Source organism: Papaver somniferum, chromosome 3 (genome assembly GCF_003573695.1).
Source record: "Papaver somniferum cultivar HN1 chromosome 3, ASM357369v1, whole genome shotgun sequence".
Classification (NCBI taxonomy): Eukaryota; Viridiplantae; Streptophyta; class Magnoliopsida; order Ranunculales; family Papaveraceae; genus Papaver; species Papaver somniferum.
The window spans coordinates 72768995-72794756 of NC_039360.1; the positions used below are offsets into that span (position 1 = coordinate 72768995).

At 35.7% G+C, this 25762-nt stretch overlaps 3 protein-coding genes across 3 annotated transcripts; all 3 read left to right on the forward strand.

Moving 5' to 3' along the window:
• The first annotated feature begins 2539 nt into the window (after nucleotides 1-2539).
• LOC113356477 (photosystem II 22 kDa protein, chloroplastic-like) lies at nucleotides 2540-4030 on the forward strand. The gene is made up of 4 exons (XM_026599631.1): nucleotides 2540-2915; nucleotides 3021-3137; nucleotides 3242-3488; nucleotides 3588-4030. Exons 1-4 carry the CDS (start codon nucleotides 2709-2711, stop codon nucleotides 3833-3835), a joined length of 819 nt encoding a protein of 272 aa, XP_026455416.1. The 5' UTR covers nucleotides 2540-2708; the 3' UTR covers nucleotides 3836-4030.
• Nucleotides 4031-4464: 434 nt separating this feature from the next.
• On the forward strand, nucleotides 4465-7180 carry LOC113356478 (uncharacterized protein At4g08330, chloroplastic-like). Its single transcript, XM_026599632.1, has 2 exons — nucleotides 4465-4818; nucleotides 6285-7180. Exons 1-2 carry the CDS (start codon nucleotides 4751-4753, stop codon nucleotides 6691-6693), a joined length of 477 nt encoding a protein of 158 aa, XP_026455417.1. The 5' UTR covers nucleotides 4465-4750; the 3' UTR covers nucleotides 6694-7180.
• Nucleotides 7181-17741: 10561 nt separating this feature from the next.
• On the forward strand, nucleotides 17742-19488 carry LOC113361356. The gene is made up of 2 exons (XM_026604621.1): nucleotides 17742-18781; nucleotides 19199-19488. The coding sequence occupies exons 1-2, from the start codon at nucleotides 18362-18364 to the stop codon at nucleotides 19205-19207; spliced, it is 429 nt and encodes a 142-aa protein (XP_026460406.1). The 5' UTR covers nucleotides 17742-18361; the 3' UTR covers nucleotides 19208-19488.
• The last annotated feature ends 6274 nt before the right edge of the window (nucleotides 19489-25762 follow it).

Genomic DNA, 25762 nt, shown 5'->3' on the forward strand with positions numbered 1-25762 from the left:
ATTAGTGAATCAACGGTCAGTGGAACTACTCGGATTTGATCAAATTTCAAGACATTTAAAATGCAGCCGATTCAAAAGGAAAATTTAATACATACTTTTGATTCTGTTATTTCCCCATAGCTAGCATGCTCCTTCGCCACGGCCACTGGTGAAGAACTTATGCGTGACTTCAACTTTGGAAGTGCTGTTTTAATATGTTGCACTAAAATCTACAAGTAACCGATTGATAAGCATAAGGTATAAATTGGGATTGAAACAGAACTAAAAGATGTCAAGAACCTGATATGTACAAGTTCAGATTCACTAAGACTAGCACTATGAAACTGCTGCACTATAAAATGATATTGCTGGTTAGTAAACACACTACTACTACTACTTAAACACGTACTCACACATTAAACCTGGATGAAACCAGTTTCATCCTAGTTTAAAAGTGCTGAAACAATATACACCAAAAATTAAACCTAAATAGAACTGATATCACCCTAGTTTTTACTATACTAAACCTGGATGAAAACCATTTTCATCCTAGTTTAAACATGTTGAAATTATATACAACACAAATTAAATCTAAATGAAACTGATTTCATCCTAGTTTATATTATACTGATCGTTTCTTTTTCTGCCTTATAGCCATCGGAGGGACAGTCGACAACTCTTTCCAGACCTTGAATTGTGAGCAAAGGTTTACATTAAATTATGAGATCTCTGGTCAACTGACTAAACTTTGAGCATTAAACCTGGATGAAACTGGTTGTCATCCTAGTATAAAGATGCTGAAAAATATACACCACAAATTAAACCTGGATGAAACTGGTTTTCATCCTAGTATAAAGATACTTAATTACATCAAATAACATGAAAACTAGGACGTGGACAAATAACAGAATCAAATAACATGAAAACCAGTTACATCCTCCTTATTATCATCTTTATTAAAACTTCAAATATGCATGTATCATATGAAAACCAGTTACATCCTATCTTAGTTCTAGATGAAAACCAGTTACATCCTTAACCATTTAGCCATAAAAACACACTTGGGCATTTCTTACAAACACTTGTTGCGGCACGACTTCGATAACCAGATGCAAACCATACAATACACATAACCAGATGCAAACCATTTTCATCCACAACATAAACTTTAAATTCATTACAATAACCAACTAAAATCCAGTTACACCAAATTTGAAATCAATTACAATCAAAAACACAATTAAGTTTAAGAAATTTACCAATTGATTAATGGCATTTCAACTGATTTGAATCCAACCAAAAATTCCCCAATCACATCACATCTTTGCTGATTTCAACATTACCCCATCCTACCAACATAAAGTGAAGATGAGAAATAGAATATCGATGAAGAAATTTACTTCCAGAGGAGGCGCCGTTGGAACTCATCATGACAGAAACAATCAGAAATTAGATCCAGAATTGAAAGATAAATAGGTATTGATGATTAGGGTTTCTTAGGGTAAAGTCTTTTAACATCTTTTCCAAGGGGATTCAACCAGAAGAGATTGAATTGAGAAAAGGTCATGCAACACCGGGAGTTTTCAGAAAATAAAAAATCCTAAATCAAACATGCAATTAATAAGTAGTCAATTCTCGTTTAACGAATTCAAATCAAACATAAGAACCCTAATGCTATACCGCCTTTACCCAAAATCAGATGAATTATCTCTTGTTTTTAGTTTCCAAAATAAACAAAGACGTCGAGTGGTCATGGTGTCGTTGTGGATTGGTTGTGGTGGTGTTTCTGTGAAGAATGAAGAAGAAGGATACGTTGCAGACGCTGATGGAGAGAGAGATGGTAATGGTTTTTTTAGATCTGGTTATGTGGAGGCGGAGAAGACGAGAAGAAATGTTAAGTAGCAGTGATAGAAAGGGTAGTTTAGTCTCTCCACACTAAAAAGATTCCATTGGCTATTTGACCCAGGCCGAATCCTAACTGTCTATATGGCCCAGAAAACTCTCTTTTTTGGCTATATAGCCCATTTTCTGATCTTTATTATCGTTTATACAATTCCACCACTATATTTGACCTTCCATGAACCATTCCAAATACTAAGGTGGCGTGAAAGATGGAAAATGGAATTCTTTCATCACAAGACTTGGTGTTGATTTCCAAGTTCTCAAAGACAATCCACGAATAACAAATTTTGCTTAATTTACCTTATAGCAACTGTTCGAGTGAGAACAAGTGCCATGAAGTGTTGGAGGCACATCCACGTCCTAATAAATGCAAAATTTGCTTGTTATATCCCAGAAACTAGGAATATACTAGACATTCAACTAATGGTTCTCATCACTTCAACTCCTTTCATCGGTTCTAAGCCAAAGACACCCAACAATGTTTAGCGCTACCACACATGCATTTCCTTCAAAAACTTGACTCTTTTTGGACTCTCTGGTGACTTCGCCACTTAAACAACACACAAAAAAATTCACATTATCTTCTTACGAACACAAAAAAAGTACTTGCATTTATATTTTGACGTGGTTGCTTCCATTGCCCATCACATAACACACACCCTATCCAAATCTCTTTGTTAAATTCCAACCCTTCAAAAGAAAAAAAATCTAGGAGACTTAGAGATAGAAAAACTCATCTTCTTCTCATCAAAAACATAGAAAATAATATAGAGAGAAGAAGAGAAAGGTAGACTTCAAAAAATACAAAGGAAGAGGTTAATATTACAATGGCTCAATCAATGATGCTTATGTCCAATGTTGCAGGACAAGGTCTAAACTTCAAAAGAGAAGCATTGGTTGATAGATTGAAACCCAAGCCATTTTCTCATTTCTTACTTCCTTCAAGCCTTTCTTCTCCTTCTACTTCTTCCTCTTCTAAAACATTCACTACTTTTGCTTTGTTCAAGTCCAAAACCAAAGCTCCAGCCAAGAAGGTACGTAAACTAATATTATCGGGGAAAAAATTTACATTCCTGTTACAATTTGCGTTGCACATTTTATTTTAAACATGTATAAACTTTACTTATTTTGTGTTATAGGCCGCACCAGCACCAAAGCCAAAGGTAGAAGATGGTATTTTCGGAACATCCGGAGGAATTGGATTCACCAAGCAAAACGAGTTGTTCGTTGGTCGTGTTGCTATGTTGGGATTTGCCGTAAGTACATTTCTCAATTTGCCTCTACAGTCCTTTTCACTTATTTTTTAACTGTTTTACCTACTTTCTATGAGAAGAGGAGAGATTAATAATGGTTTTCACAGGCATCCTTGTTGGGAGAAGCAATTACTGGTAAAGGAATTCTATCGCAGTTGAACTTGGAAACTGGAATCCCAATTTATGAAGCAGAGCCCCTACTTCTTTTCTTCATTTTGTTCACTCTCTTGGGAGCTATTGGAGCCCTTGGAGACCGTGGTAAATTCGTCGACGATGCACCTGCTACCGGAATTGACAGAGCCGTCATCCCACCCGGAAAGGGATTCAGAGCTGCTCTAGGTCTCAAAGAAGGAGGTAAATATTTCCCAGAGCTACACATTTAGCACGGATACGCAAATGGTATAAAGTTGCTAACAAGTTACATTTTTTTGTTTTGTGTGTGTGTTTAATTAGGGCCCGTATTTGGATTCACAAAGTCAAATGAGCTATTTGTTGGAAGATTAGCACAACTTGGAGTTGCATTCTCTATCATCGGAGAAATCATCACAGGGAAAGGAGCTTTAGCACAACTAAACATTGAAACTGGTGTCCCAATCGGTGAAATCGAACCACTTGTGTTGTTCAATGTTGTCTTCTTCTTCATTGCTGCTTTAAATCCTGGTTCTGGAAAGTTTGTAACTGATGATGGAGAAGAAGAATGATTAGCAAATAAGTTTACTAATCATTTGTATGATGGATGGTTGAAGTGTGGGTTAGATGGATGGATTCGTTTCTTGTTTTTTGTTTAACTTGGTGTAATCAATAAGAATACAATGTACAAGATTGTTTATTGTGTTAGTATTTAGTATCGAACCAAATCTAAATATGAGTTTTGTGAGTGTTTTCACGTCCCTTAACTAAATTGTGTTTGCTCCATGCTTCAATTTTTAATATGACCGAGCTTGCATTCAAATTATTCAAAAATGCCCTCATAACGAACACCCTTGTGTTGCCGAGTGCCGAACAAATTAAGCATTCTAGCAGCCGCACAGAAACACCCTTGAGCTTACGCTGAAGGCAGCAGCATGGATAGAATAATGAAGACCAAAAGTAAGCTGCGAGTAGTTTCACACCACGTAGCAAAAAGTGGGACCCTTTTCGTTCCTAGTTAATGCGGCAGCCGACTCGCCGACATATGTGTAAAAATTCATTTCCAGGTCATCATGTTATTACACGTCACCATAAAAAGACAAGAAAAGTCCGCTCCTGCTCTTTAAATAATGAAAATAATTTAAATGCATTTCAAGGCATCGAAGTTCAGTACGCATCTAGCGAAACACTGCCTTGTGTCAAATATTCAATTTCAGCAGACGTTTATCAAATATTTGATGTACTATTTTACACCAAAACTGTCAAAGTAAACAAGGGAAGTTTTCTTCTTCTCATTCATTATTCTTCTTCTTCCTTGAAACGCTTCCAACGGGTCTTAAGTGTTTTACTGTGTTTGGATCTAAGCCGTCACTGTAACGTTTAAATCTCTCCGTTCCAAACTGATCGAGTTTCTTTCTCTCATCAATCCATCACCCACCCTTCTGTTTTTGTTTATATCTTTGTCGCCGTTTGAATTTTCACAAGCCATGTATCTCCAAGACCGTTATGGTAACAGTAATCAAGAGTTTCCATCACAAAGAGATGTCAATTACAGGTTTGAACTTCACCGCTATCTCTCTAAATATTCTCTTTAAGGCTTTAACTTTTATGATCAGGGTTTAATTAATCCATGTTTCCATTTTTGTTTAATTGTTGAAATGATTTTGGGTGTTTAATAAATTAATCTTGTTTAGATTTCAATCAATTGATGTGTGTGTGTATGGTACCAATAATTTAGACCTAATTTTACAACTTACACTTACAGTTTTAATGAATTTGAGTGAAATTGTTTAATTATGAAGATTAGTACTGTACCCTTTCAAATGAATGTAATTTAGAATGACCTCTTTTTTTGGGGTTCCAAATTTGGTAGTTGAGTAGTTAATCTTACTATAGGTAGGTTGGAAAGTGGAGTTCTTGGTGAGTTGGTATCTCACATAACATTCAAAATTGAGTGGGGATTCCACTTCTGGATTTAAATAATGAAGTAATAGATTTATGAGGTTGCCACTCAGTATATCGATGGATTTCTTTTCATAAAAAAAAAATAGCTGGAACTAAATTGTTTAACTTTTGTTGATAAAAAGAACACCTTTTAAGAAATTGGGATTTTGTAATTTTAAGAAGTTTTGAGCCTTCGCCCTTCACTTTGAAATTCTTGTACATCATCCATGATGGCTCAGCATTGATGGGTGGTGGCGGTGGTGGCGAAGGGGTGACAATGTCAAAACATATGGTTGCTTGGTAGGTTAAGTCATGAACTGCTTTACAGTACTGTCCTTAATGAGGAACTATCTGTTTTAGTTGAACTTTGAAGGAACCTTGTGTATTTCGATTGTTGTTACCCCCTAAAAGTGCAATCCAAGTTGGATTGGATGACTGGCTAAAATGAAATTCTACCTTGATGTGTGTTTTTTTTTATTGCAAGAAACCATTCTTTCTGATTGCTCTTTTATCATTAACTTTTTAGAGGCTGATCATAGTTAGCAAAAGTTTTTATGAAATCCTTTTTCTTTGGAGTCTGATAAAAGTGTAAGAAACAGTGTAATAAAGAGGAAATTGAATATCTTTGAGGCAGTGTGGTAGAGAAGAAAGTGAATATCTTTCAAGGCAGTGATGTATCTATCGCGGTACTTTGAGGGTTATCAGCTTCATAATCTTTTAGAGTATACTTCGCCTTATACTAAAATAAGGGTCTAAATGAACACTAAGAAGTATATCCCAGCTGTTTGCCATCACGAGAAGGGGGCTGAAGTTTGTAAACTAGGAAATGGTCAACTATCAACAGCCAAATGAATGTCTGAATTTAATAAGTTTATGAATAATTGTTTTTCTTTTCTTTTCTGATGAAGAATTATTTGGAAATAATTGCTATGTGAAGATTGAAATTTGGGAAGAACTAGGCAGCTATCATTAGTAGTTGGATTGTTTTTGTCTCTGATAGTTGTCATGAGAATTTGTGTTTGTTTTACCAAATTGAAGTATTAAAAGTTTAATGAGCTTCGTATTTGTGTGATGCAGATGTGGTTCTTGTGGTTATGAACTGAACCTACGGTCCTCCGACCGGAACACCTCAGCAATTGGGTCGAAGTATGGAAAATCCATGAAAAGAGGAATCATTTCGTTTTTCTCAATCGATGAGAGCAGATTCACCCAGATGGATGAGTTTACATGTGTACCTGATTTTATTTCCAAAAATTCGTTGGGATTGTTAAAGAGAAGAACTAAGCTCCTTTGTCGTAAGTGTGGGAATTATGTGGGTAATGCCTATGAAGAGAGTGCTCCTCGGAATCATCAAGAATCTGATGGCTCGGATACAGGTTCAGGTTCAGCCCCTGGAATTTCAATTAGGAGGAAGTATAATGTTAAAATTCGTGCCCTACAACCCTCCTCTTCAGAAGAAGAATCCGGTATTCCACTTGTTTTATGATACAATTCAGTTGGTTTCCCTGTTGATTGTATCCTGTTCGTTTTAATGCACGACTGCAACAACTGGACAAGCATGTGAAGAGTGTAGAAAGATTAGGTAAGTTGTTACTGGCACTTATTATAATTGTGCAAAGACCAGTTTTGGCTGTTTTAGGGTATTCATCTGGTGGTGGGATTCGCTCATTAGATGAAATCAATTTGATTGTCAGCTTTGGACTTGTGATGGTGATTTGATTGACGAATATTGTATACTAGCTTGAATAATTATCGCCAATAAGAGCTGTTCTATAGCATCAACAAGCAGTCAAGAACTAAAGCAAGCACTCGAAGAGTCCACTACATATTGGTTGTAGTCATTCAATTTAAATTATTTGTGTGTAACCTATGTCTCAAAACATTTCTGAGTATAAGTTTTGTTCCCTTTTAACAGTGATCACATAATATATTGTATACTTTAGACAGTATTGAAAACAACGTCTTTCTCAGTTGCTTGCACTTTTTTTCTCTGGATTATTTTTCTTTATCACCTTGTGTTCTTTGATAGTACTTGAACTAAGTCCGAATTGCAATGGTGAAAGAGCTTTGGTGTGCATCCTTTTACAGGTCGTGTTTACTTTTGAAGGTATCTGAATTTGCTTAGAGAGAATTCTGTAGTTTGTTTACTTCAAGAAACATGAATTGTGCGTGCAGTTTGATTAAAAGAGAGGGGGACACGAGGGTTTGCAACTGCTGCCCAGAAGTGGATTTTCATCTAGCAAGACATCTAGGTCTTTTCTTTACAAGAAAAAGCTGATATGTTCCCCTCTAGCCAGATGGACCAAGAAACAGCTGCAGGAGAAATGGCCATTGGTTCTTTGCGGGTCTTGCTAATAACCCTTTTGAGGACCAGCCTGCTGAAGGTAGAAGTAATCTCCAAATTTGGATGAGAGGAGATAATGTAAGATGCTGGGGAATTTTTCCATCTGTTTTGATAAATAGTACCAGACTCCAGTTCAGGAAGTCGTAGCCTCTTCAAAGCTGGTTGTTTAAAGGTACATCTTGTGTGGAGAATCTACAGACGGAAATCACATGAAGAAACATTTTTTTAAGGAATAGAGTTATATGGACTGGGGGAAAAAACCATTGACATTTGGCTCTCATTTGATTGTATAAAGTGTTGCCGACAAATTAGTGTAAAAATATCCCAAACCCATGGGACATAGAAGTGTTGCAAACAAATTGTGGAAGTAACCCTTCCTTGATCATGTACAATGTGGCCTTGATAAGAGGGGAATAAACTAGTCCAACGGGAGGGTTTAAGAAGTCATCAACTATTCAAGAGCTAGGCAGGACCTATCTCACTATTCGACTAATGGGGGAGACTGGTTACAAGTCCTTTCTTGGTTTCTTCAGTGGTGCAGAGTTTTGAGGATAAGAAAGTTTAAGCTCATGGTTGCTGCCTAGAAATTAGAACATACAATATTGGCATTCCAAAAAACGATCAGCTGCAGCACTCTCTCCAGACTCCAGAATCCTGTAATCAAACTTACAAGGATTGCCTTCAAGGCCACTTCATACAAGATCAAGAGCAGGAATGAAGAGAAGTATTCTGTCCCCTGAACTAAAGATATAGTAAAAAGAGCTCGGCAGAAACCCTTCATCAGAACAGGTTTCTGCCTGCAAACACTTGAAACAGCAGTGCATTACAATTTACATAGCAGTTGCAGCGCAACATTTACTGCAGGGTTAATTTGTTGCATAAATTAAACTATATGTAATTACGTTGCTAATCAAAATATAGTTTCTGGTGACAAACAATCTTTAGTTGCATAATGCAAAATTCACACAATTCGTACTTATATATTAATGCAGTTTAAGGATTAAAAGTATCAAAAATCATAACCCATTAGATACTGAATACATTTTAGAACCCTAATTCATGAAATTCGTACCTCAATTTCCATAATTCAATAATCCAAATAGTGCCGAATTGTTTTTCTCCTACCTGTAACAATCGTATACCGTTCTTCGCTTTCTTTATTCTTCATCAGAAAGAATTTCAGAAACTGAACAACAAGGAAAAACCAAAACGCTCCCCATGAAAAACTTCCACCTAAAGAAAACCCGCCGCCGCCACCACCTCCTCCACCACGATAATACGGTGGAGGTTCATTACCACCACCGAATCCTGACCCACCATCATCTAACACAGGATCCTTCTGTTTCCCGATAAAGGGAGATACAACAACATTTGGCGTCTCTAGGGTTACAGTTTCGCTCTGCGCTCCTCCTCCTCCGGTTATGGAACAACACTTGCTTAAACTTCTACTTTTGATCATCAACGGTTGAAATGGCATGCTAGACTTAACAACCAGGCCAGATTTTGCAATTTCTCTATTGATTCCATTGAAATCAACCCTCCTTCCTAGGGCATATGTTCGACCTGTAACTCTGGTGGCGGTGGGGAGTTTAAGTTTAAGAGACGAAGACATTGTTCTCATCGACGAAGAAGACATTTTTAACCTAATTCTAACCTGTAGAAGAATACAAGGAGAGGAAAATCGCTAATTTTACAGAAGAGATCGACGAAGGGTAGGGAACTTCACATAAACCCAATGAAAAGGAAAAAGGAACTTGGGTTGAAATATATAGATTTATGGCAATGAGACAAAAATGAGATCCTAGATGAGCAGAGGCAACGCTGTTAGGGCCTATTCCTACGAGTATGGCAAAAGAAAATGTTGTTTGGCATACCTGGTGGCTTGTCAAGCGAGTTGTGTCACTATGAGAAAACTACTGTGTCACAGAGGTTCTAGCGAGCGATATTATGAATAACGCCAGCGATTAACACTTTATCGCTATAAATTGGTAATTTTCAAACTCAGAAGTTTACCTCAAAAAAAATTTATACAATTTTTTTTTCTAATTCTCTTTTTCTTAATCTAAATTTCTCTATTTCTCTCTTTCTCAATCTAATTTATTTTTTTGAAGTTTTCCAAATGTCACAATTTCAAACTCAACTTGATTCGGCAACACAGCTTGATTTTTCGGGAGTAGTACTTGAATGTGTTGTTATGAAGATATGTGATAAGTATAAAGAAATAAGTAAGAAGCAAAGAAGTCTAGTTTTATGTCTTGTAAAAAATGACTATATAATGATTATATCGAAGTTTAATGAATTTGAAAATTTGCGAGTAATGTTGAAAATTAAGCTTAATTCAATTCTTAATCCAATCTTACATTTTAATAAGAGATACATTTAAACAAATATTAAAACCTAATACTTAGAAAATTATGAAATTAAAATATAAGAACTTAAACTACTAACTTATACAATTTAAATATTAAAACCTAATATTAAGTGGACAATCGAAAAATTAATACATAAATATTGGATAATATTTGGGCAAATATTTTAAAATGTCAAAACAATTTTCAAATTGGAAGTCCTTTTCGTAGATGCGACGATATTCCGCACGACACCTACGTCGAAGTTCCATCATAGTTGCACCATCCGCACGACATCTTTGTTGAAATTCCATCATGGATTCACCATTCCTCAAATTTGGACCTTCTTGATGAAGTAAAGCAACAATTCTACTAACTTCCTTACTGATTGTACTGAAGCGTTAATTCAACTCTGAAACATCACGATTGTTGAGATTCATTGTTTGTTCTTGAAATTTCCCAAAAATCATTTGCCATAATGTTTCTAGATTTAATGCATTTCCTAATACAGTATCCTCAATAGAAGAAATATAATTCCTGCAAATACATTCATCTTCCGCAACAGTGAATTTTGGTTTCCGCCTTATTTGACTTCTTCTATTTTGATTTCTCAATCTAATTTGACTTCTCCTAATTTAATTATCCACATTGGAACGATCAACAACTCTTCGATTTGCGTCAGCACGTCGGTTTGCTACTAACTCAGCGAACTCAGCAATGCTCATATTATCATCCATACTCTCTGAGGAATTGGAAGAGTGATGAAAATTGGAGATTGAGAAATTCTAGAGAGGTTTAAAAATTCTGGTGTGAGTTGAAATGAGATTGAAATTGGGTATTTATAGAGGGGGAAAATAATAGTCGTTGGATGAAGATCTGATAAGCGATGATCAGAGATGCGAGCGGTAGCTTGATTAGCGCTGGCGACTTAAAGACCACCGAGCGCTGACTTGACCATCGAGTAATGGACACTCTATCGCTCGCTGGAAACTCTATCGTGTATGCATATATGTTATTCCTAACCAAGGTTTGAAAAACGGGTCACGGCTCAGGTCACGGTGTTAGAGCATTGCTCGGTTGAACTCGCATGCGTTGCTATCTCAAGCATGTTTGTCAATGTTAGTGATCAAAACTATAAGTCTTGATTTTTAGCCTACATAGCTAAAGGTCTCGGATTAGGATAGAAAGTGTAGTTGAGCTCAAGACTCCATGGCAATCATCATACAAGACGAAGGACTACTCAAGGAACTGGTGGATCTTCATCGACTAAAAGGTATGTGGAGACTTGAACTTATCTGTCACTCAAAAGTCTATCTATTCTATCTCCTACTTTTGAGACAAAAGTCGTGTTGATGTATAGACTTTCATTATACACATTTGCTATTTCGAGCCGAGTTTACCTCGCCTATCTATTTCTCGAAATATGTGTTGGTAAGCTTTCGCTTTAGCCAAATTCATCTTTACCTAGTGACGAATGTCATGTTATGTTTCAATCACTTTGAAAATTGCTCTGAAGAAAAATGGTCTGTGAATAACGGCTACATAACGTCCTCTGAGAATGTTTCAATGATTGAAATGAGAGTTTAGATTATATAACCATTGGTAGGATATAAGCATTGTTGTGGAAACACATATATGTATAAGTCCTTATTCCTTGAACCAAAGTTTGCGAACTTTGTTGATTAAGAGAAACGGAATGTGGCGTGAGCCACGTCCACGAACTCAGTCCGCGAACTGGCGGAAGTTCTCGACCTGAGAATTTCTGCTGGAGTTTGTGAACTCCTTCTGTGAGCTTAAGTTCGTGAACCCAGTCCGCGAACTTGAGCAGGTTATATCTAAAATCGGTTGTTCTTGAACTTATGTTTATTTAAACTAAGGAATGCTTTTGCAAACTGTGTCTATAAAGTTCATGAACCGATTCGAGTGAATCAAACCGTTTTTGCTTCGATTGTGTCTTGTGTAGTTACATAAGATCTAAGCAATTGAACAACTCTCTAACTAGTTCTTTGAGTCATTTGAACTAGTTATGGTGAAGAAGAATATGATGGATATGAAAGTGATCATATGGCTAACCATTTGGTTAACTATTGTTGAACCAACAAATGTTAATGTTTGGGAACGGTTCGTAAACCCAAAATTGGACATTTCATTTGTGTAACAAGCTAAGTTTTCGATCCAACGGTTGAGAAATATTAGCTTGAATCTAATCAGGTTTTCATCTAACGGTGAATATTGAATGCTTTGTTACCAAGCTAACATTGATTGCAAACCCTGATTTGAAAGACTATATAAAGGAGAACTCTAGCAACTGGGAAACCTAACCCCACACCTTACGTGTGATACTAGTTGCATAGCTAGAGTCGATTCTCCTTTAACCTTTGGTTTCTTCTTCTAAAACCAGGTTAACGACTTAATGACTTCATTGGGATTGTGAAGCCAAACCGATACTACTTTTCTTGTAGTTGTGTGATCTGATCTTGCGTCTTCTATCGTTACGAGTATGATTGTAGTAATTGGCTCGAGATTTATATCTCCGATAGGAAAGATTAAAAGTAATCACAAACACTTCGTCTCATCGTTTGTGATTCCACAATATCTTTTTTCGCTGCGTCAATTAGGATTATTGTGAGGTGATTGATAATACTAGGCTGTTCTTCAGGAATATAAGTATGGTTTATCAATTGGTTACTGTTCACCTTGATTTATCAAAATACGGAACAAAACTCATAGGTATATTCGTGGGAGACAGTTTATCTATCACGATAGACTTTTCTGTGTGATGCAGATTTGTTTATTAAAGTCTTCAACTTTGGGTCGTAGCAACTCTTAGTTGTGGGTGAGATCAACTAAGGGAATCAAGTACGTAGCATCTTGCTGGGATCAGAGGCGTAGGAGCATAACTGTACCTTGGATCAGTGTGAGATTGATTGGGGTTCAACTATAGTCCAGACCGAAGTTAGTTTGGAGTAGGCTAGTGTCTGTAGCGGCTTAATACAGTGTATGTTCAATCTGGACTAGGTCCCGGGGTTTTTCTGCATTTGCGGTTTCCTCGTTAACAAAATTCTGGTGTCTGTGTTATTTATTTTCCGCATTATATTTTGTTATATAATTGAAATATCACAGTTTGTGCGTTGTTCAATCAATTAGAATATCTGACCTTTTGGTTGTTGATTTAAATTGATTGACACTTGGATATTGGTCTTTGGTACCATCCAAGTTATCTCTCTAGTATTTGATAAAGACTCGTAGATTTATATTTGCTTGAGTATATATCAAATCGAGAGATTGAGATATAAACTCTTTGATATACTTTTTTATCTAGATTGAGTCTGACTGTCTAGTTGATTCTCTAGAAAGTATATTGGAGTTTGTCCATACAGATTGCTAAGAGAAATATTGGGTGTGGTTGTTGTACCCCCACTTTTTCAATTGGCATCAGAGCAGGAAAACACGTTTAAGACCTTAAAAGTCTGTGTTTGTAGCGATCTGAGGATGGACGATAGTATCTCTGATAAACGCATCACCAGAAATAAAGGCTTTGTCTTGTCTAATTCTATTAAAGAGAAAGATTCTTCAATCTCGAATATAGACGAACCACGTGTTCTAACAAGACAGACATGCTCTGACATGTGTTATCACGATTACCCTTCAAAAGAGTGTTTCTCTCTAAATGAACGGGAAATAACTAAAGAGAGTGAACTGATGATAAGTTTTGTTAAAGTTCAAGCTGATCAGTTGAAACAACATGTCGAAATTCTTCTTGGGGAAATAAGAGACTACAACTCCAAAAAATCTGAAGCTCTGCTTTTTCTTAAGGCTTGTCTTGAAAGAAATATATTGGAAATCAAACATCGCTTGAACATGCTATCAGTTCAAGGATGTTTCAGGAAGTTCTCTAGACCATCTTCATCATCCACAACTGTGACCGAGGAAGATCCAAGAAAAAAGTCAAGGTCTTTTTCTTGTGGAAAAGATACGCATATACCCCCTTGTCAAAAATGGTACACATTGCATGAAGGAAGGAAATCTCCACAGAATGCTAAGACAGTACTTTCTAACATACAAAAAGTATGTCCCTTTTGTGATTCCAGTGGACAGGTTAGGCAAACGAGAAGCTCTAGGTTGAGTAACAATTCCCTTGTTCATCTCCAACCCACCTTTGGCGTAATATTCAAAGGAATAAATGACATTCATATGTCTAAACCAATTGGTACACACCCAAATAAAGAATTGGTATCCTCGATTAGCATTCATGAGCAAACAGTTAACAATTTATGTTCAAAATAAAATTGTGTCCCAATAAACATAAGAATACCGACGTCATATAGAAGTGGTAAAAAAGACATATATTGTAAATTACAATATTAATGTTGCTGCACTCATCTATACCTCTTGAGTATATTATTCTCCATTATTGTTATAACCCAAGTGCTAAATAGTGAAGCTAAGGTTTTTTTTTTTTTTTTTTAGTAAGCAAACGATTACAAATTAGCCATCACAGATAATAGACCCTAAACTGGAGGCCGAACCATTACAAGAGATAACACAAGACAAGAAAAGTAAGCTACAATAACAGAGAGGAAAATGAAACAAAAGAAATTGCAGATATGTGTCGAGACAAGAGTTGCTGCATCCAGGAAGTAAAGTATGCATACTCAATCGGTCCAGTTCTAATGAAGAAATCTTCAAATTCGCTAATACTTTATCAACGCCACTTCGACCATGATTACAATAAACCACTACTGGAGCCTCTTTCAAGATGTGAGTATGTTGACGTTTAATTCTCATAAATGAGCCACGCGTGACATACAAAGGTGCATCACTTCTCCAGAGAGAAAGATGACTCACAAAGGTGAACCAAGACCTGTTCCCTCCAAATCGAATAATTGTATTAGACCGGATGGAAAAAAAGAACAAGATGAAAAACTCCTCAGAAATATGTCAACAAGAAGATCCAAACCACTGAAAACTCCGAACAGACCACTCATGATCATTGCCCATATTCTCCTTACACTTGTACCAATTATACGAACTAACATCCCAAGCCCCCGAAGGTGATAACTAGCTTAAACGTATGACAACAAAATATGCTCGATATAAGAGTAAATTGAAAATCAACTAATCATCCCAAAAAATCAAGGAACTACCAGCAGAGTCTGAACAAACTCCTAGACATCCATTGTTATAAGAAGACAACCCAACAACCTCATCCCAAACCACCTCATCCTCCATGATAAGCATTAGGTTCATAACATACTCACGAAGGGTCATAGAAACTAGACCAGTCCACGCACGAGAGAATAAATAGAGATCTAGTTCTATCTGTCGAGAAGCAATAATTCTGATGGTTAAAAACTTACAGAAGATTCTATAGGTCCAATCATAAACAAGACCATCTTTATGACTATGATCAACGCCTCGACAAATCTCATCATTCAACTTTGTTTTCTTCTCAACCCCACAGGAATGAAGTAAAAAACCAATTCTCAGAACAAGTATTAGCCATAGAAGATCGTCTATTTTAAAGTAAAAACTCAGGTGCCATCCTGAATAAGAAGTACGCAAGACAAACTCTACATCAAAAGTATGCATACAACTCGTGTCGTTCTTTCTAAGGACCAAAATATAGGAACAATTCCAATCACGAGAGAACATGTAAGCATCCAATTTTATTTGTCTAGAGGCAGTAGTTATCCCAACAGCAAGATCCAGGTAAGCTCTAAAGGTATCCTTATGAAAGTAACCATCCTTAAGATTTCCTCCTAGACAATCATAATCCATATCAGCCAGATAACTTATCATATCATCACCTTGAGAATATACTAATTCAGTAAGCCTCGGAGAAGTCATAAACCAATCACACCAAAAATCTTTTTCATCAATCTCACATGGGTAGTAATCTTGAGCTTGTCTCAGGATTAAATGGAAATAAAGCAGCATTGTATACATATGAGCAAGTATACATTTTCCATAGTAAAAGATAGGGGGTAAGTACCGATAGAGTTCAGTTAGGGCATACCGGATACCGTTAGCTACTCCAGTTGTTGACTTGACCCAATCCTTGACCTGACCAACCCAAGAGTTGACTTGACCAATACATTTATAGTCAAAAGCGGAGACTTGACTCATGACTAGATCACTTGAATCACCATCCACATCTGCCTGAAAACTGTTATAGACCGCCGGTTTAGAAGAGCCGCCAGAGAAGAAAATCTTGTCGGAGGTAAACTGCTTTCTATCTCCTGGAACTAAGTATAGGTCACCTGAGAGATTACTTTCAGAACATCGAAGATTATTATAACTCTCTGAGTCTTCTAGCATTTGAAAAAACAACTCTACCTCTATGAAACAGAAGAGGAAAAAAGCATGGAGAAATAGGTAGATTGTCTTGACCCATCCCTTCACCTTTCCATCCCAATACTTGACTTGATTCTTATCACCAAAAGAAATAAGATTAATCGGATATGTTTGATGTAGATTGTAGGTAGGATTGATTTCAGTTACCGGAAAAGTGATACAACACTCTGAATATTCAACAACGCAAGTAGAAAGAGAAACATGACTATCATCGACAAGGTTATCTAACTCGTGAATCAGTTTACTTGAGGTAGCAAATCCTTCTGCGTGATCACAAAGAGCATTAATCTTAAGAAGCTGATTGACAAAGGGTTCTCGAGAACTAAGATTTTGCTCCAATTGATTAAGCAACTGGCACATCAACTCTTCCTTCATGAGCAATCAAGGGGTTTTCGCTGAGATAAAGATGATAAAAACAAGAGATTACAAAAACAGAGACTTTTCACTAAGATAAAGATGATAAACCTTACAAAGACACAAAAATTATGAGAAAGTAGAGAGATGAATGAAAGAGAGAAGAAAAATAGATGAGGAATCAAGAGAAAAGATAGATCTGATAAGAAAGGTTCAGAGGATTAAAGATGGTATTCTAAGAGATTTAGTAGTTTTGACCAAAGAAGAGCGGTTTTGACGGATGAATTATGGAGGGTTTTGGGACTTGTACGACTCACTCTCTTTCAAGATAAAAGAGAGTCACTATAAAGTATTAGACTTTTTTCTAAGGTTTAGTTTGGTATTGCTGCGGTTTTTGTAAAAAATTTTGTGTATTGATATGTTGTGCTGTGAGAAAAAAACAGTTAAACATTTGGTAAAAAATTAATTAAAATTAAACTTGATTATAAAAGAAATCAAAGTATGTTTGGTACAATATGAAAACATTCCCACTAGATTCAACCATTGTTGTTGTACCAAATGACAAAAACAGACATTTCTTTGAAAATAATTTTGTTCAACTTTTAAAAGCTAAAAATAAGTTCTCTGAAAATAATTTTGTTCAACTTTATTGGGTTTAAAAATGATGGTGGTCATCGTAGTAGAAGAAGAGATTCCGCTTGATGGTGATGGTGGTGGTGGAGACACGACCGAAGAAATGGAGAGTGAGAGTGAGAGTGACACTGAGGAAAAATGAAGGGAGAAACAGAGTGAGACCGAGGAAAAAATGCGTGAAATTTAAGGAGAAGGACAATTTTGGAAATTCACCCTATTTATTTGAAATAGGTCATCTAATAATGAGATAACTACAACTAGGTCATCTAATAGTGGGACGGAGAGAGTATATGATTAAATTTACTAATTGTCCCTATTGTTAAAAAAAAAATATCAAAAAATAAAAATAAAACAAAAATTTTAAGTGATTATTATTTTTATTATTGACAATTAAATGAAATGGTATATAAAATAGTTTGAAAATAAAATATAATAATATTTAATAAATAAAATGGTATATATTATCGTTTGTTAATCATAGCAAAGAATAGGGTTTGGAAGACAGGATTCTCGAATTGAAGAGTGAAATTTGGGATTTGTGGTAAGCGAGAGGTCGAAGAAGAAGCAGTAGGGGTTTGTTAATCGTAGCAAAGATTAGGGTTTGGAAGACGGGATTCACGAATTGAAGAGTGAAATTTGGGTTTTGTGGTTAGCAAGAGGTCGAAGAAGAAGCAATAGGGGTTTGTTAATCGTAGCAAAGATTAGGGTTTGGAAGACGGGTTTTTGAAATTTGGGTTTTGTTGTTTGTCTTCTCCAATTTCTCATCATCTTTCTCAGAGAATTAGGGGGTTGAGTAAACGATTTTTGTTTTGCAGTGAGGTTTTAGGGATTTGCTTCTCTCTTCTCAGGGAATCAAGAGGTCGAAGAAGAGGCAGTAGGGGTTTTGTGTTCTGTTTTTCTCCAATTTCTCATCTCAGAGAACTAGAGGATTTTGCAGTAGAGGTTTTTTGTTATTGGAATTCTTTGTTTCACCATCTCCAATTTCGTTTGCATAGTTTCTTTCTAATTAAGTTTTGTTGTATGGCATTTTGAGGTTTCTTCTGATCTTTGAAATCTTAATTTCCCATACTTTAAAACCTTAATTATCGACCTTTGTTCTTTTCTCTGTTTTTTACACTATGCCTAGGGTTAATTGTTCTTGTCCAGAGCCATGTTTGAGTCCCATCTCTCAATGTTCTGCTTCACAGAATGCTAACGATTTGTTCCAGTGCCCTTTCAGAGGATTTGAGGGTTGCAAGAATGGTGTTGGTGGTAGGGGTTTTGTTAGAGGCTATATTGTCAAACACCTCACTGATAAGCATTTGTCTAATGATGAAGGTAAAGAAAGATGCAGGGATAGGATTCAAAACAATGGTGCGGTATATGCGTTATGGGAAGATGTACTTCAGCGGCTTAAGATGTGGTTATGCACGCAGTGTATGCATTTGCATGCTTGGAGGAAATGCTGCAAAGTACATGGAAGTGTTATAGTACCTGCACCCTTCACTGGTGGCGATGTCGAATTCCTCATTCATGGTATCCCAAAACCAGCTGAAGAGGTAACTTTCTCTATTAATGAAAATATTTGTATGGATGTTGAGCACCGAATGACATGTCTTGATATTGAATTACTAGATGAAGTTTTTAGGTCTCAAACTCATATTGTAAGACATATACCTGCTAAGTGTAGGCTTAGTTTTTCCAGGGCTTTTAAACATACTATGGATGGTGTTATTTCTAACCCTATGGATGTATCCTCTTGGGTTAAGTTGCTTCTCTTTCCCATGTGTATCCTAATTACATTCCCAAGTGTAGTTTTGAAGAGAAGTCTGGGGTGAGAAAGAAGATGCAGTTTGTTTCAATAAATCATGCTCTTACACAATGGAGAGATCCAGATAGTTGCATCAAGTTAGTTCAGGAATTACTTGAAAACCATGATTTCTTCACTAATCGTACAGTCGTACTTTATCCTGCAGGAAGCATAAGCAAGAAGATACTAACTTACGCTTATGTAAAAGAAAATTAAGTCAGGGAAGGCTTACTGCTGCAATTAAAGTTCTTACTTCTAGTGGTGTTGCTCCTTGTAACGAAGATACTATGAATTTTATAAGTAGTCATGATATGAATGTTAAAATTAGTGATTTTCTTTTCCATAGATTAGGAATTGTTATTCAAAAAGGTGTTGGTGCCGAGCTCGTTGCTAGGTTGCCGACAAGTTATTTGTAAATTCTCTTAAATTTTTAATTCTTTTAAATAAAATATAATAAAAAATAAAATAATTGTATATAAATTTAAGGGTAACTTTTTCCATTTATAAAATAAAGTAGGGATAAAAAAGATAAATCAAGCATCAAATTTAGGTGAGACCAAAGCTTATGCTTTCATAGCTTTTAAAAGCTTCTCCTCCCCAGCTTTTAAAAGTTGACAAATTTGAGAAGTGATTTGGATAAAAAGCGCCTTAATTTTTTTTTTTTTGCCAAACACTAATTTAAAAAATTATTGATTTTGAAAGTGGTTTTGGAAAAATAAAAAGCATTGCCAAATCCAACTTTACATACAAGAGAACCTAGATCACAATAGTTGGGGAGTGTGTTAGAGCATAGCTCGGTTGAACTCACCAAGCGCTGGTATGTCAAGTTTGGTTGTCATATTTTACTGTGTCAAAACTCATCTAAAGTCGCTTGATTATGTGAAATAGTAGATGCGCCATAGTAGAGCCAAATCTTCCTATGTTTAGACTATGTGAAATCATCAAAACCAAGGTTCTCTTTTAGTCATGAATAATCTCTTTGAGAATTTCATTATGATCTCGCTAGTTTTCGTACCTTTGCCAATTTATATTGACAAATAGGGGGATAATTATTTTGTAATTCACACTACATACATATGGTTTACAGATCATTATGTAAGGGGGGGGGGGGGGGGTTCATTGTGAGATGAAGTATTGACTAAGGGGGAGTGATACATATCACCGTATTATTATTGTCAAAGTTGTGATACAATTGAACTTTGATACTCTGTAATAATACTATGACACTGTATAACAATAATTGAGAACAACTGTTTTCTTATTGTTATGGCTACGGATCTTCACTAACAATGATGCTGAGTTGAACACGTTCAGAATCACTGAAGTACTTGGAGTGACGAAGAATTCAAGAAATGTTGAAGAACCAAGGAAATCAAGCATGTTGGGTGAGAAGCTACAAAGTTTATTTATTTTGTAATTCATATGTATTGATAGTTTTGTCATTAAAATTGACAAAGGGGGAGATTGTTAGAGTATTGCTCGGTCGAACTCGCAAACGTTGCTACCTCAAGCTTGTTTGTCAAGTTTAGGTGATCAAAACTATAAGTCTTGATTTCTAGTCTAATTATAGCTATGTCTTGGATTATGGTAGAATGTGTAGTTGAGCTTTAGACTTCACGACGTTCAACGACTGAAGACGATGATCTACTGAGGAGAGCTTGGAGGACTTCATCAACAAAATGTATGTGGAGACTAAAACTTATCTATCACTTAGAAGTCTATTCTATTCTATATCCTATTGAAACTAAATCGTATAGCTATATAGACTTTTACATTATACACATTTGATATTTCGAGCTGAGTTTAACTAGGTTATATATTCCTCGAAATATGTGTTGGAAGCTTTTTGTTTTAGCTACGTTCATCATAATTCTTGACGAGTTTAGTTGGAAACAAATTATTTGTTGGAAACCAAATAATGAGTCAAAAGATGATCATGTGAAATTTTCCTTGAAACATCTTACATGATTTGTGTGAGACTGTCATTTGATGACGACTCAGAATGTTTCGTATTGATCTCGATCACTTGAAAATTACTTATAAGCTAATAGCTTGTGTGAGACAGCTCTTGTCATCTTCTAAGGATGTTTCAGCGATTGAAATGAGAGTTTAGAACAATTAACCTTTGTTTGGATATAACACAATATGCATACCGGTATGTAAACTGTTGTAGTATGATTCAGGTCCGGAAACCAAGTTTGCATACCAGTATGCGAACGGTTTTAACAGTTAAAGTCAGGGAACCAAGTATGCATACCAGTATACGAACGCTTCTACCTGAGTTAGGTTTGGGACGACAGTATGCATACCGGTTTGCAAACTGTCTGACAAGACCAAATTACGAAACTTAAGTTTGCGTACCCGTTTGCAAACTAAGTGGTTAAAGTTCTAAAATCGGTTAAGTATGATTTCATACTCATGAACAAATACAATAATAAATTGAATGCAATCTTTGCAAACCGTGAATCAAGTCCGATTTTGTTTCAATTGTGTCTTGTATACTTCGATGAGAATATAAAAAATTCAACAACTCTATGAGTAACACAATTGGATTCATTTGATTATCATTTGATTTAGAAGTATTAGATGAATGTGGTTAATACAAAAGTGTTCATATGGCTAACTTCGGTTAACTGTTATTGAGCCAACTCAATATACACGTTTAAGTACGGTTACCCATATCTAAATGAAGGTATATTTCATTTATGTGTAACAAGATAAAACCATCTAACAGTGGAGAGATATTTCTTTGGTTTTAAGCAAACTTAGCTTGCACCTTAAATCAGAATTTCATCTTACGGTGAATATTGATTGCTTTGTTTCTAAGCTATCAAACCCTGATTTGAAGACTATATAAGGGAGAACTCTAGCAACTGGAAAACCTAATCCACACACTTTTGTGTGATACTAGTTGAGACAAGAGTCGATTCTCCTTTAACCTAGTGTTTTCCTAAAACCATTATAGGTTAACGACTTAAAGACTTCATGGGATTCTGAAGCCAGACCCAACTATTTTCTTTGTAGTTGTGTGTTCTGGTCTTACTTGTTTAATCGTATTGACTATTATCTTCTCTAAGATTTTCTCGATATTTATATATGATAGGTAAGATATAAAAAGTAATCACAAAGCTCTTCGTCTCATTCTTTGTGATTCCACAATAACTTCTTCTACTACCATATAGTTAAGTTATTGTGAGATGATTGATATTTCTAGGATGTTCTTCAAGTACATAAGACCGAATTATCAATTGGTTCATGTTCACCTTGATTTATCAAAAGACGGAACAAAACTTCATAGGTACTTCTGTGGGAGACAGATTCATATATCAGAATAGACTTATCTGTGTGAGACAGATTTTTTTATAAGTCTTCGACTTTGGGTCGTAGCAACTCTTAGTTGTAGGTGAGATCAGCTAAGGGAATCAAGTGCGTAGGTCCTGCTGGGATTCAGAGACGTAAGGAACGCGACTGTACCTTAATCGTTGTGAGAATTGGTTAAGGCTCAACTACATTCCAATCCAAAGTTAACTTGTATTAGTCTAGTGTCTGTAGCGGCTTAATACAATGTGGTGTTCAAATCTGGACTAGGTCCCGAGGTTTTTCTGCATTTGCGGTTTCCTCGTTGACAAAATTTCTGGTGTCTGTGTTATTTCTTTTCCTCATTATATTTGTTTATATAATTGAAATATCACAGGTTGTGCGTAGTTCAGTCAATTGGTAAATCCAACATTTGGTTGTTGATTGAAATTGATTGACACTTGAACATTGATCTTTGGTACCGTTCAAGTTATTCTCATACCAATCAGTTCACGGATTCATTCCTGTTGATTTGTTGATTGGCTTGAGAAAGAGATATAACTCTTGGATATCTTTCCTTGGTTGAGTCTGACTGTCTAGTTGATTTTCTTGGAATTATATTGGAGTTAGTCCATACAGATTGCCGAACAAAATATTGGATGTGGTTGTTAGACCCCCGCTTTTTCACTACTAATAAATCTAGATAATCCATAATAATGTTCCTGGTTGTCCATTTTATGGAACTAAAATTACCATTAATAGATCTAATCGCATTGAAGCAATTCACTTCCAGATGAAGCTTTCTAACACCTTTCTTTTTACCCCATAGTATTGCCTCCAAAAGTGCAAGAGCTTCAGCCTGTTCTAGGTCTAGTGCTTTGGAGTGCCAGCATCTACCTCCATCATTGTCACCTACAAAATTCATCATTATCAATCCCACTCCCATATCTTCAGTTAGTTCTGAGAATGAGGCATCAAAACTAATCTTCACATAAGAATATTCAGGGCATTTCCACTGTATATGAGTGACATTTATAGCAACATTATTTTCAATGAGCCTGACATTTACTCTACACCAAATAAAGTGATTTGCTTTAATGTTCTAATCCACCTATGAGTAAGTTAACTGGATTCTATCAAAAAAAATTACATTTGGATTTCCAGATATGCCAAATAACAAATGCAAACCACTCTGCCATTGTGGCATTTATAGTTAGAAACACTTACCTTGAAAAAACTTAAGATCTAATCCTGAAAAGTAACATTAGCGGTTTCATTCGTAAAATTAGAGTTTGCATCTGCCCATAGAGACTTTGCAAACACACAATCAATAAAGATGTTGCATTGATTCAACAATTAATTTCCAAAAATCAGGTTTTCCTTTTAGCACTGGAGTGACTAATCGCACTAAAAATGAAATCTCTAGTATTCATAACATCGAAAAGCTAGCTCTCAATGATAAATACTTAAAAATCCCACTCTTTTAAGATATGAGTAAAATTAAATCTTTCTCCCCTATTCTAGATAGCTATGATTAGCTAGTTGGGAATCAAAGTTTGTTAAGCAACCTGGTAGAACTGTCCTAGTTCAATATGTCCTTGGGAGTCTAGCTACCCATCATATGACTGTTTTCTCAATTCCTAAACAGATGAGAGATCAAATGGATATAATTCATAGGATAGTCTGGTGGAACAAAAAGAAAGGTAAAAGGGGTATTAGCCTAAAAGACTGGGAAAGTGTTGCTCAACCTAAAGTACTAGGAGTCATTAACATAAAACAGTCATCTATTTTGAATCAAGCTCTCTTAACAAAACTTGCTTGGAGAATGATTAAATCTCTTGATGATCTGTGGGTGAGACTAATGAGAGGTAAGTATTTCTTTGACCTTGATCGTCTTACTTATTTTGTTCGTAGTAATGGTTCTTGGATCTGGAAGGGTATTTGTGAAGGTTTAACTATTACCAAAAAAAAAAAATGCTTGTTGGGAGGTTGGTGATGGAAATTCCATTCACATTTGGAAAAATAGATGGTTCCAAGTTTATAATCCACTGTTAGTAGTCAATGTGCTTCTGCCAAAAGGTTTTTCAATTGTTGGATTTTAACACTAAAACTTGGAATGTTAATATGCTGCATAGTCTTTTTGATAGTAATACTGTGAATAAGATCCTGTAGTTTAGAATTTCTTTGAATGGTAGTGATCATCTTAGGTGGCAACCTAGTTCTGATGGTGAATTTAATGTAAAATCAGATTATAAAGCCATTCTGAATGATGTTAATGCCTCAAATGGGTTTCTTGCACATATTGTTATTAATTGGAATGCTTTATGGAAGACTAGATTACCTCAAAATATCTTGCACTTTCTTTGGAAATGTATTACTAGATGTTTACCTACTTGTGACAGATTGGCTAGGTTCTGTAGTAATATAGACAATGCAACATCTTTTTATTGGCTAGGTTCTGTAGATGTTCACCATAATATTCTCATTATGGTGCTGGCATTGAAACAATACATTTTATTGATTGTGTGTTTGCAAAATCTGTATGGGCAGCAGTAAACTCTAATTTTACAAATGAAACTGCTAATGTGACTTTTCAGGATTGGATCATGTTTTCTCAAGTTAAGTGTTTCTAATCCTGTAAATTCCACAATGGCAGAGTGGTTTTGCATTTGTTATTTGACATATCTGGAAATCCAAATGTAAAAAAGTTTTTTTGACAGAATCCAGTTAACTTCCTCACAGGTAGCTCAGAACATTAAAGCAGATCACTCTGCTTGGCATAGAGTTAATGTCAGGCTCATTAACAATACTGTTGCTATAAATGTCAATCCTAGACAGTAAAAATGCTCTGAATATTCTTATGTTAAGATTAAATTTTGATGCCTCATTCTTAGGACTAACTAAAGATATGGGAGTGGGATGAGGAATTTTGCAGGTGACAGTAATGGAGGTAGATGCTGTTGTTAGAGCACTGCTCGATCGAACTCGCAAGTGTTTCTATCTCAATCTTATTTGTCAAGTTTATTTGATCAAAACTATATACTTGATTTCTAGTCTACTTATAGCTATGTCTCGGATTAGGATATAAGTGTGTACTTGAACTTTAGACTTCACGGGGTTCACCAATTGAAGAAGAAGATCTACTGAAGAGCTTGGAGGAACTTCATCGACAAAAGGTATGTGAAGATTAAAAATTTACTATCACTCAAAAGTCTATTCAATTCAATCTACTAATGCTACTAAGTCGTATAGCTATATAGACTTTGTGTTATACACATTTGAAATTTCGAGTCGAGTTTATCTCGTTTATATATTTCTCGAAATACAGATTTGAAGCTTTCTTAGCTTTGGCTTAACTTCATCTTCAACTTGACAAGTTTAGTTGTAAACAGTTTATTTGTTGGAAACTAAATATTAAGTCAAGATGATCATG